The sequence below is a fragment of the Pteropus vampyrus genome, unplaced genomic scaffold (assembly GCF_000151845.1).
Source record: "Pteropus vampyrus isolate Shadow unplaced genomic scaffold, Pvam_2.0 Scaffold156, whole genome shotgun sequence".
Lineage (NCBI taxonomy): Eukaryota > Metazoa > Chordata > Mammalia > Chiroptera > Pteropodidae > Pteropus > Pteropus vampyrus.
The window spans coordinates 515,433-528,304 of NW_011888937.1; the positions used below are offsets into that span (position 1 = coordinate 515,433).

Consider the following 12,872-nt stretch of genomic DNA (forward strand, 5'->3'; position numbering starts at 1 on the left):
TTAGTGGCTATTTCACTAGTCAGTGTAATAAACATTTAAAAATCAGAATGGAGACCAATCCTATAGACCTTAATTTTTTTCTGAAGAGACCAGAGGTTATTTGCCCAGAGCAGGGTTTGAAATACGGGCAGCACAGTGAACGCTACTGAGCTGCATGTCACCCACTTGGAAAGTCCCTTACGAACTCACGTGACATCAGTCTGGATGGACTTTCCTCCATCACTTTGTAGCTGCAAAGCACTATGCTGAGGATTTGGTTGGGGCCTGGAAAGGGAAGAAGTGCACCACTTTTCGGTGAATTCTTGGCCAAGAACAGACATTTGCAGGTGCCGAAGAACCAGGGGGAAAGAGGCTGAGTTAACAAGCTTCCAGGTAGCCAGGTTCTCCTTGGAAGTTGTAACCAAGACCAAAGTCTAATACACCTGATCTGTCCTTTTGCTCTTTTGCTTTAATATGTCAAGGAGCTAATGGAGCAATGCACGTGAACGCTTGAGTAGCTAACTACTATAACCCCACCGCACCCTGCCTCCCCACCTCAGATGTCTTAAAACTGACATTCTTAAAAAAACACGAACCAATACTTAGGCTTCCGAAGACATATGACTGGCTTAGTGACGATGGTATATAGAGACAGCAACAGACACGTGCAACAGACATCAATATTGCCGCCCATAAATGTCAATCTTGGTAAGGATGAAGGTTCTCACCTACAGAAGAACCTGGGGTGCCTCAGTAATCTGGCAATCAGGTGAGCAGCCTATGGTAGAAGCCCTTGTGAACGTAAGAATGCTGCAAACCTCTTAAGTTCCGTTCAGCTTCCAAAACTATTTGGAAGTCAGAGTGGTAAGAGCAAAGCTAGAAGTAGAAGCCCCTGACCAACTTGATTACTAGCGACACACAATCATGTCAAGACGACATTTCAATCCTTTTGTCATCACGAGCCCTCATTCAGACCACTTTAAGTATAGCATGACAAGGTGCCAGCACAGACAAAATGAAAACGGAGGGAGAAATGTGCGAAGACCAAGTCTACTGGGAACTGTGCCAAAGGCTATGTAATAATAAAACTGCATACACATGTACATTAATTAATCACAGTATTTATTTAGTCATCATTTTCCTATTTGTGCAGCTTAAACTGTCACTGTCAGAAATGAAAATCAACTCTAAGACTTACAATTTTTTTACATCTAAATATCCCTGAAATTGGGATACTATCGACCCAGTATCAATTGTTATGTAACTATGACAACCTCCTTTAGACACTTTCTCTAAGATCAAGGAAGAACCAGCATCATAGCATCAGCCAACAAAGGCTAAACCACAACAGAAAAATGAACCACACTGATGACGGCAGTGTGAAGGCAGCAGGTAAACAAAGGTGTGCAGAGCTTATGCCGAAATCAGGAGCTATGTATCTCACACTGTGTGTCCAAAGAAATGAAATGGTAGTGCTGCTTCTGTTTAAATGGTAGACCTTGAATGGATGGTTTAGTAGGTTATCAAATTAGGAATTTAACCTAAATAACTCAGTGTTGGATCAACTGTATTTTTAAAGTTCACCAAATCTATATTCTCGTTTTATTTATATCACAGTTTAATATTAACATCTCAGTTCTCAAGTGTAAGTAGAGAAGTTATGCTAGGCCACAGATGCTCTTGACTGGACCACTTTTATTTGCTTTCACTGATGTCACTGTCGCTGTCACTGCTGCTGTCACTATCGCTGTCATGGGTCAATGCAGTTAGGTTTCCCAGGGCTTCCCTGTAAGGAAAATATAAACTGGAGAGTTACAGTGCAATTCATTCTTGGGGCAGAAGAACTCTGGAGCCTCACAAAGGAAAAGGCTCCAACAGCCAAAACGACAGCACCCCCTGCCCCATCCGACAAATGAATCATTAAATCAATACATTCTGCTTTTTTGTGAAGAAGGAAATTCAGGGCTTAGAAAGCCATACATATCTGGGCAGATTAAAATTTGACCATTTGAATGGTCTGCTTCCATTTTTATAACTTTCCTTCATGGTGACAATACAGGAGCCACTTACTTTTGTTCCTGGCTGATTGTAAAGTCAGCCATTACTCTCTGGGTGAGGCCCTCACAAATAGGTAAGCTGAAGGCACTCGCCAGCTGCACTATCTCGATGGCCTGGGCAGGGCTACTGGATGCTTTTGCACTGTCCATAAACTCATTCAGCAACTCATTACTGTAAAAGAAAGATGAAATGTCAACATTCCTCAACTAAACCCATAAGTCCCCCCTCAGTCAAGGATTTACATGCAAAATCTAGCTAGCATTTTAGAAAGTTCAGCCATAAAATCCTCAACTAGCTTTGGAGGCAAAGTCACATAAAGTCTAACTTCGGGCCAAATATACTGAACATCGCTTCACTATGCCTTCACTGAGGGGCGATTCAGTGTAGCCCCAATGTTGCGATCACTGAATGCAGAGGATAAATCGGTGCTCGCCTCAGATGCCCTAGATGGTGGCTGTGTTGTTCATTTGCCTGCCTGTGAGAAGAGTGCCCAACTGCCGTGGCTGAGGTGTGTGAAGATATTCCAATCACCTCACAGTAAGAGTTAAGCTCATGCAGTTAATTCTAGGATGTACCCATACAGGCTCATTAACTTCAACTTACCTAGGGATCTTATTATGCTTCCTGAAAAGCCCCAACATTTTCCTGTTCAAGATAAAATAGGAGACAGAGTATGAATACTAATAAAACAGAAGACAATCAGATTACCATAGCTGTTCTCTTGGACTCACAGATTAAGGGTCCTTCCTGACCACGCAAATCTGTGAGCGCCCCCAATCCCAGCCCTGTCTACATCATAGTCACCTCACCTGCTCCAACTCCCTCCTCTCCAACTTCACAGATGGACATGACAAGTTTCACAGACAAATCTGATTTGTCGCCAGTGCTAAGGATTGCTGATCCCCTTTAAGAAGACCGCTTTAGTCTTCCAGGGAGGGAGTATAGCCCCTGGGCAGTCTGATGACAAGGATGCAACAGAGTACCATCTCTTTCCTCTCTTATAATCCAGTATGAGTTCAGTGTGGCCTCAAATTATATTATGAAGAGCAGGCTCAGATTGAGGCATCAGTCTCATATATGTGCTCGCCATCACCCTGCCACATGCAGGACAAAGGAGAAACACATACATTCAGCTCCCATGACTCAGCTGAGGTCCGTACCCCTGCGCCAATCATCACAGCCTGATTCATAACAAATGTGTCTCAACCTGGCTGAGTCAACAAACCCAAGCATCAAATGTTTCTGTCACTAGCAGTGTAGCAGGTCATGTTTGTGATTCACACTCTTGAGACCAGCTGAAGCAGCAAAGCCTTCGCCAGCAAAGCCTTCGCCAGCTTTTCCTGGAGAAAGTGAACAGCCACTTTTGAATCCTATGTTCAAATTAAGTTACTTTCTGTGCTGAAGGAGCCATGCACAAGTATACCCCACTTACTGACTCTAAGAACTAACATTTATATCCAAAACAAAGCACAGCAGAACCATCCAACTGGGACGACCTCTACGAAGTATTCTTTTGCTGACTCCTTTGCTTTTGGAAAAATGAATATGCATAAGGTCTCCATTCACAAATAAACACTAAAAATTAGTATGTGGATGAAGTGCTGATAAAAACATATAGAACTAGAATACAGTGACACAAAGCAAAGCAAAGTTCTAGACAATACCATGTTTAGTACATAGGTGAATGCCAGTTTCCTGAAGTTCAAATATACAGTCTACATTTTAAGCTAGATGATGGGGATGCACCCACAAATGAAATACCTGAGTAAACCAAATGCCCAAAATATTTTCAAAAATAAGATTCTTTGATCACTTTATTCTATTTAAGTGGACAGACAAGTGACTTACTTGTCTGTGGATACCCAAAACAGAAAGGTCATTAATGGAAAGAAAATTAGCCCAATGAATCCCATCCTCTCTTAAATATATCATGTATACTGGCCTTCTTAAAATTTGCTCCAGTTTATTTGGAAGTTTCCAGAGAAAACTCATTATGTAGAAAACTAATTTGTGTTCTGATAAACTACACATCACACAGCCAAATTTGAGCAACTCTGCCGACCGGGGGAAATGCTCCCTGAGATCCAAGTTCAAATGCTTCTGACTCCCACTTGTGGGTAGTGTACTCACCAGGCTTCCTGGGTTCTCCCAGCCCTCAAGAACAAGACAGCTATATAGTTCAGAGGGTTGGCTGGCCAATCAGGAACAGTCTGTCTGGCATCTTGGCTTTCATAAGTAGATTTGATATCTGCAGCGCAGTCAGCAAACGCCACCTGAAGCTGAGAGGCTCTAGGAATCAGCAGAATTGCCTAACTGGTTTTATGAGAACTGAAGTTTGGAAGACTCCACAGGACTATTAAAAACTCCTAAGCAATGCATTGCACCATGGGAACACATCACATACATAAGCACACAAATAACATAGTAAAAAAATAAAGCATTTTGCCCTGGGGTAAATTAGCCATATCTTTCAAATCCAATCATGGGTTTTCTTTTTAGATATCTTTTTTTAAAATACAAGCTGCTATTAACAGGACAGAAAGAAGCTATTTTCATGTTGCTTGCTTTGAACTAGAGGAATGAGAGTGACTTTAAAAATGGTATTCTGCTAGTGGCTAAGTATGTTTAGACATATAATTTAAATCTGGGTTTAGATGGCAGAATTCTCCACAATGACACTCAATGAGCACATAGATGAAACCAGGGAAATTGCCCCTACAGGGCCCTCAGCATTAGAGGACATACTGCATCTAACAATGATAACGAACCTTGAGTGTCAATACAACCCTACCTCTGGTGGGTGCCGATCCCTTGCCATGAGCATCAGAATCTCTTCCTTCAGATCACTGCGGAAAGTGTGACCATATTCTTTACTATCTTGAAACAAAAAAGGAATATAGTGAGAAGTGATCATGTACAACCAACACTCTTTAGCTAATGTTTATCTATTGTCAGCCGTCATCCACATTTTTTTAGTAGGTGAAAATAAGCTGCTGACATTACCTATTCCAGGTTTACTTCAGGATTCCAGAAAACCATCCAGAGGAATCGTGTTAAGAATGGACAAGAGCAGTGAAAGCCTGTGCGTGCTCCCAGTCAAGTGTTAAACACAGCACACACTACATCTGACCAGCCAGCCACCTGCTCTACATAAGACACTGTTTTACAGGATTTGAGAACTGTCAGTGTTTTTTCAGTCTTCTGAAATAGTAGAGCAGGGTTACAGTCTCAGTGTCTCAGACATGGAAACTTGAGGCAGACAGAAACTGACTTTATAATCAGTCACCTAATGGAAGAGACACAGCATCTTCTGCAGCTGATTTAACATACATAAGCCTACAGTCAGAATTATTTCTTTGAAACATAAATATCACTTGTTAGCAACTGAACCACAGTGATGCAATATAGTAGTAGAGAGAAATGGGAGAGGCTTTGGGGTTAGAGATTTGCATTTAGATTTAGTGTGTACCGCATAATCAGCACTGATTCTAATCTTCCTTCTGTCACATCATACAACAGGTACATAAAACAGCCTTTTCTTGTCACTAAGGAACTAATGTAGGTCATATTCAGCACAGTTTTACTCAAAAATCCAATATGAAACATGAAGAAGTGATCTTGAAATACACCTAAACTAATGTATTCAATTTAGTCAAAAAATGAAAGTTTTCATCCCTAACAATGTCAACATGTTTGTTTGTTCATCAAAATGTAGGCCAATGAAGTGAGATGGGCCTGGACACATAAGCTGAAACTGACCTTTCCAAATTTGAGGAATCATTTCTAGCCTGTTGGCCACATCCAATGCTTGGAGAAGATCTATCAGTGTTTGGGAATGGGGAAAGAAGACCTGAGTAAGAGAAATACAAATATATTTTTAAAGTATTAATCAGCAAATATACCCACGAACACTTGTACAATTATATATAAGTAATAAATCATCTTACTGAAGGTATCAGGTCCTTATACCACTTCAAGGTGACATCAATTTGCTCCATTAGACAAAGCAAATTGAAGAACTTAGAACTGTAATGGAAAAAAAACTATATTTAGTCTAAAATCCCTAACAATAGGGGAATGATTACATTACAGCATATTTATATAATGATATTTGTTATACAGAATTAAAAATAAACTTTAAAAGTTATAATTGCAAATAATTTCAAGGTATATGGGACAATGCTTAACCCAGGAAGTGCTAATGGCTTTCTGAACTCCTGGATTAACACCTTCTTATCTTCAACTGGTCATTAGTGACTGCCTCCTCAGTATACCCTCAGCTCATGGTAAGCAGATAATTAATATTATATTCATTTTAAAGCATTCCATGTGAAGCAAGGATTTGGACAATCACCACATACCTATTAACAGGCTGATTCTTTAAGTTCTTATTTTTATCTGCCTAAAAGCAAAAGCATTTAAGAAGTCTCTTTATTACTATAAATTCAAATAAACAAGAGGGCAAAGAGAAGAAAGTTATGTGGATTTAATGTGTGGCAAAGAAATTCAGCCAGGCAAATCAGTTTTACCACTGCTTAGATTTCCTAGTGCTCTGTTAACATGTGCTGTTAAGTCAGGGGCATGCTGCCTGAAATCAGAGGTGAAACGAGAGTCACCAACAGCCTTTCACTTGTAGCATCAACTAATGGTTGCGTAAAGGTGCTCCATTAATGCAAAAGGATGCATTTCCAACACACTTACTAATAGAAATTACGTCGATGATCGGGTCCAATGAATTTCCAGTTGTCTCCAGTGTTTAAAAGGCCATGTACTTGGTAAGCAAGTTCTAGATCTCTCAGAGAGGAGCACTGAAAATTTTAAGTACAAAGCATCATTCTTAGAGATCCCGATCAGCTAAACAGTGGCTTGTTATGTAAAAAAAAAAAGTATAATCATTTGCAGAAATATTTATCCTGATTCAACATACTATTGGTTGACAGCAAATGAGTTACAAAAAATTGGGGAAAACTAAAACAAACCCCTAAGTTCTATGAAATTTAAAATAAAATGATTTTGATCTAATATTTATATCTAGAAATCAATCCTACAAAAATACTTGGTCACATGCACAGACAGATGGAGTACTCATTCTAGCATGACTGTAAAAGCAAAAAACCCATAAAATAACTCCAAAACACATTCACAGGAGAACAGTTAACTGTAGTGCATTCCTCTTATGAAATACTATATTGCTGTCAATGAACAAAATACCATGGAAATGTGTCTGGGTGTGCATGTTTGAATGTCCAGAGAGAAAAACCTGGAAGGGTACACACTGAACTGTAAAGCAATTATCCTTAGGGAACAGGATATGCCAACTCATTCTAAAACTGCTTGAAATTTTTTCTATGTTAGCATAGTAAGATGAAAAACCATAATGAAAAACTGCCTTCAATTTAAAAAGTTACCAACAGGCAAATATGAAATACTCTAAAACCTAATCTGAACAAAAGCATGAAAAAAGACAATGTATATAATAAACAGAGGGTAGGGATGTTATGTGATTTAGTACAGATTTTAAAGAAAGAAAAAAGAACCAGAGACATCAACGGAAGAGTTAGCAAGTGAAAGAATCAAGGAGAGGACCCCTACCTGCTCCCAGTTACAGATAAATTTAGGAGACGGTTAAAAGAAAAAAGGAAAGCAAAAAATAAGCAATAAATGGTACTTACAACTCTCATGGCTGACTGAAAAAACATGTCTGAAAATCAAAGTTCACAAGAGCCTTGGTTACTTTGGGCAAAATATTTTTGAAAAAACATGTCTGAAAATCAAAGTTCACAAGAGCCTTGGTTACTTCGGACAAAATATTTTTCAAATAAATAACATTAATAAAAATTCTCCAAAAAAACTGGTAACGTGGAAGATAAACTTAAAGAAATAAAAACTCAAGCAGAGAGGAAGTATACAGGAAAGTAATGCAGACATTTTAGCTTTTTCAGAATAATCAAAAAGATTACTAAGCTAAATTAAACCCTGTCCTCATCACAAGTCCTCCAATAACTGACAGTCAGGAAACAGGCTCCCTGTCTCACATAAGCAATTTCTGTACATACCATCATCTGGGTCCTTTGGGGAAAATTTCTTTCCTGTTAATTCATTCATGATATCATAGATCAAGAGGGATGATCCTTTTGCAGGGTTTTCTACAGAACAAGCAAGCAAATGGGTTTTTATCATGAGTCCACCTCCTGCACCACCACCAACCACACAGTGCCCAGTACAAAGGACCACATTTCTCCTCTCTGCCTCCAGCGTTAAGGCCTGGATACAGGGCTGGCCAGGGCACGTGCTTGCTAAAGGAACAAATGAACCCTACAGAGTACAACTCTCCATTAAATCTGGGACACTTATGGCTCTTTGTCTATGTGCTCCTGACAGAGACTTTTCCCATCTTTCTTAGCCTCTTCACAAGCTTGACTTTCACTGAAGTGACAGACAGACCAACACACACATAATCACACCCTTACCAAGCCTACATATTTATAAAAACAAACAAATGGTTTCTGCTAACAATTATTTTATGTTCCTTTTAAGTATAAATCAGGATGAGAAGGCCAAGAAAAAGAGTGTATAAGTAATGGATGTGGGCAGTCCTTTAAAATCATATGACCCGAGTACCAATAGTTCAGAAAACGCACCAACATTTCCAGGCAAACATACCACACTCTTTACCACATCCCTTTCCCTACCGTATCCACATGCAAGTGATAATATAGTTTTAATGATAGTAGCATAGATGTATTTTAAGAATTTCCTCTAGCATGTTTCCATCTGTTGGCAATCTTAAGTATTTTACTAGTTACACAATAATCTATTTTATATGTATTATTTCTTCATTATTTTAGGCTTTCTCTTTTGGGTAGATTCCTAGAAATTGTTACTGCAAGCAGCCAATTTATATACACAGATAGACTGACGCTCCCCGCCTCACCCTACCCCCATGGTCAGGGGCGTTGCTTACGAAGTATAAGTACCACCGACTTTCATTAGCAGCTGAACCAAAGGGATGTGACAGTATAGAGGAAGGGAAGAAGTTTTAATGTCAGAAACAGTTTCGCTACAATGTCACCAGGCTAAGTAATCTTTTAGAAGATACAATTATTGTGGAAACTATTTACCTGTTTCCAAAATACTCATTTCCCCTATCCTAAAAGGTAATAAACTTCCCTATAGTGAGGATGTAGAGTTTATAAAAGTAGCCCTCCAAAATGGAGACAATCAAGTTCTTTTCTGTTGTTTTTATATATAAAGTCCATCGCAGGAGAGAAGGACTAGAATTATCATTTCTGAACCCAGGAGGTTCTTTGTTGAGTTGGGGCAAATGGATAAGAGCCAACAGCAGACTGCCTACTACATGCCCTCCCAGCAAAGGACAAGACATTGTATATAGTCATTTAATCATTTACACCCTGATGTTATTTCTCAGGAAAGGTATTCGGTCCCTTTTGACAGAGCTGGTAAATGGTAGAGGAAAAATTTTAACTCAGGTGTGTCTTCATCCAAAGTCCATTCAACAGAGTACAGCTCCAACAGGGACTGGCGAACCTAAAAGTAGGTGGCAAATGGAACCTCAAGGTTTTCCTACAAGGTTTCAAAATAAAATTAAGATTACTTGGGGCAGCACTGTCCAAAACTTCCTTCAAAGATGGAAATGTTCTATATTTGCATCACTCAACATAGTAGCCAACAGCCACATGTGGCTACTGAGCATTAATGCAATGATAAAATTTAAATTTTATTTCATTTTAATAAGTAGCCACATGTGGTAGTGACTATTGCACTGGCCAGCACAGCTCTAGAGAGCAAAAGGAACTCCAACTACAGTACCTTCTGATCATTTCTAATTTCTAATTGTGCATCAACACTGTGAGCACATTCAGTGAGCTCCTCCTTTCCAGCCCAAGCTTTACACCACAAAAAGATTATTACCCTCAAAAATAAATTTTTGCTCAGATTGTAGATTAATTTGTGAATTCTCTATTCTTAATTCTTATGCAGTGAACGTAGCTTACAATAATTAATCACATAAACTTAAGGGTGCTGGGTCAATCTTCTACATAAATTAATAGAACACAGTGTCATACATACCATATTGATAAAACAGCTGAATAATATAGTGATATGTTGCAAGTGACGGTTCTCAAATTACCAGGTGCACAGAAAAAAATAAGAAATAAAATAAGTCAAACACAGCTATCCAAAATATAGCTGAGGCACACTGAACTAAAGACATATTGATGCTGGTATTTAAATAAAAGATGATACACTTCTAGTCTTTTGAATAAAGACATTTCCCAGTTCACCTGATTAATGTAAAGGTAGAAGTGTGTCATAAAGATTAAATCCCTTTTAGAAACTCTAGACACCCATTACTAAAATGTTATAGCTGACGTACTCAGATCTTTCATTTAAGAACACTAAAGAATACTGAAGTGAACTGAGTCCCAAAACAGCTTTCAATAAAGGAATTACTGAAAAATATACAACACATCAGCACATACTTAGGTTCAAATACCTAATTATGCTGGAAAATGGGATTTAAAACTAGCTAACTGTAAGTGAATAACTCTTCCTAAAATCAAGAGATCTGTAAAAAAAGTACCTAAAATACTAAAAGAACGTTGTAATTTGCTATAAAAAACCTGAAGGTGATAAAAGTACCCCCATCATGGTAAACTCACGTAATTACATGTGTCAAATGTAGAAATTCGCAACATAAGATATAAATGCTTGTGTGGACCTGAAACTTCTGGTCAGCACTGTCTTGGTCTTCAACAAGGGACACTACGGAGCACCCTCACCTATTCCAATGGCTTTCATTTCACGTAAGGTCTGTAAGGCTGGCAATTTTCCAAATGCATAAAATCTTCGGAGACATTTCAGAATGGTATTAAAAGTCTGTAAATTTGGTTTCACCTTCTGTGCAACCATTTGTTTCAGCAGCTCCTGGTTAAATTCAAAGCAGGACAAAATTTTTAAGCCCGAAGAAATTGGTCAAAAAAAGAAAAATAAAATCCAAAGAACTTGCTCTCTGGCTATATACAAAGTAGGTTAATAGAATTATCTATTAATTAACAGGACCAGTGACTGCCTTTTAGAGAAGCTCTTCCATTCAGTTGTCCCATGCCAACCTAAGGTGTCCAACTGTCTTCAGCCCTCTGCCTAGTGCGTCTGAGATGCAAGTGAAAGAGTAGACTAGAATGGATTGTACATTTTTCCTTTTTTAAACCAGTACAGTATAAAAACGTTTCTATTAAGTTACTGCAATCCAATGATTTTTATTTTATAAAATTTACCTAATTTTTTTTCAATCAATATGCATTATTTCTGTAATAAAGAACCTATTATGTGGTAGTGACTACATAATCCCGGCAGTGACTACTGGCCAGCAACCCCGGTCTTCCTGAATTCTAGCTGTATGTTGTGGGTCAAGTAACTTTCTTCTCACATGTCAGATCCAGCTATTTAAATTTCAGGATTGCTAGAAGAGTGTCAACAGGTAACCACTAATCTGAGAACCCAGCGCAGAGAAGATGCCGTGAAGATGCCCAGTGGATGCTGTCTCCATCTTATATATTTCTAGCAAAAAATATTTTAGGACCATTAGAAGACAAAATGAGGGTTCCTCCTTACCAATATCTTATTCCATTTTTCCTCAAATTTCTCATTCATCATTGCTGTTGCTTCGATCAATGAATTGAAGGTATATACATCACCTGTAAAAGAAAAAACTACTTTAACAAAATTTGAGGTTGAAGATTAACCCCTAAAGGCGAAGTGGTCATGCACATGTGGTTCTTGGCTTATGACGTAACCACAAAACTAGAAAACCACGCTCTTTTCTGGATCTCTACTCTTGCTTCAATCACCCGTTCTGTAGGTAAAGATTAAAAGCGAGCTAATGATTGAGGCAACATCCAAAGATTTTACAGATTCTTGAGAGAAAGGAAAAAAAAAAAGGAGGGAGTAGAGTTCACCAAACACACTTACCATGGAGTCTGTTGTTTAATAATTCAGTGTACAAGTTTAATGCCTGCACAGGAGCTCGGTGCTGGAAGAGGGAAAAAACAAAAATTAAGCATCATCAAATGCATTAATTTAAGAAATATTTGCACATTTCCTGTTCTAGGGTTTAGGAATATAGTGGTAAACAAAACACAAGAGGTGCCATTTCTCATAAAGCTTATGCTCTAGTGCAGTGGTTCTTTACCAAGGGCAATTTGCTTCCCAGGTGACATTCGGTAATGCCTGTAGATGTTTTTAGTTGTCATGAGAGAGGGGTGGGGAGGATGTACTACTGGCATTCCATGGGCAGAGGCCAGAGCACTGCTAAACATCGCACGATACACTGGTAGTCCTCACAACAGATAATCTGGCCCAATTATCAACAGTTCTGAGGCTGAGACATCCTGATTTAATAGAAATTAAAGATACAAATATAAAAACAAAACGAATGTTACCTTTACCATTCCTCGAATCATTGTGCAGTAGGAATGTGCGTTTTTCTCCGGCATTAGAGCAAAGATTCTCTCAGCATTGTTTTTTGCTCTAGACACAAAAGAGTAAGTGTGAACCAGGGGAGAAAGAAAAAGCCAAACACAATTTATTGAGAACTTACAATGTTCCAGGCACCGTTCCGAGCACTTTATGCATATAATTTCAAATAATTCTCACTACCCAGAGAGGGAGATACGGTTATCATCATTTTGAAAATGACAAAAACTGAGGCTCAAAGAGCTTCAGTTGTCCAAGGCTTTGTAGTTAGGTGGCAGAACCAAGGACTAAAAAGGGAATTTTTATGAACAAGTAATATATAGTCATGTGCCACATAA

General features: G+C 38.6%; 1 protein-coding gene and 1 non-coding gene across 5 annotated transcripts in view; both read right to left on the reverse strand.

Annotated features, from left to right (window-relative positions):
- Positions 1-1,080: 1,080 nt before the first annotated feature.
- Positions 1,081-12,872, reverse strand: part of PTCD3 (pentatricopeptide repeat domain 3) — a 33,839-nt gene continuing 22,047 nt past the window's right edge. For all 4 annotated transcript variants that reach the window (XM_023536406.1, XM_011369807.2, XM_023536404.1 and 1 more), the window contains exons 13-24: positions 10,842-10,986; positions 10,129-10,179; positions 8,094-8,183; positions 7,710-7,738; positions 6,739-6,845; positions 5,985-6,063; positions 5,797-5,887; positions 4,829-4,914; positions 4,168-4,316; positions 2,641-2,682; positions 2,050-2,208; positions 1,081-1,765 (exon numbers count right to left, since the gene is read on the reverse strand). In XM_023536406.1, the coding sequence (XP_023392174.1) occupies positions 1,675-1,765; positions 2,050-2,208; positions 2,641-2,682; positions 4,168-4,316; positions 4,829-4,914; positions 5,797-5,887; positions 5,985-6,063; positions 6,739-6,845; positions 7,710-7,738; positions 8,094-8,183; positions 10,129-10,179; positions 10,842-10,986 (1,119 nt within the window). In that variant the 3' untranslated portion in view covers positions 1,081-1,674. The remainder of the gene's footprint in view (positions 1,766-2,049; positions 2,209-2,640; positions 2,683-4,167; positions 4,317-4,828; positions 4,915-5,796; positions 5,888-5,984; positions 6,064-6,738; positions 6,846-7,709; positions 7,739-8,093; positions 8,184-10,128; positions 10,180-10,841; positions 10,987-12,872) is intronic.
- LOC111745523 lies at positions 3,085-3,221 on the reverse strand. Its single transcript, XR_002782680.1, has one exon. It is a non-coding gene; the product is annotated as a small nucleolar RNA SNORD94 (small nucleolar RNA).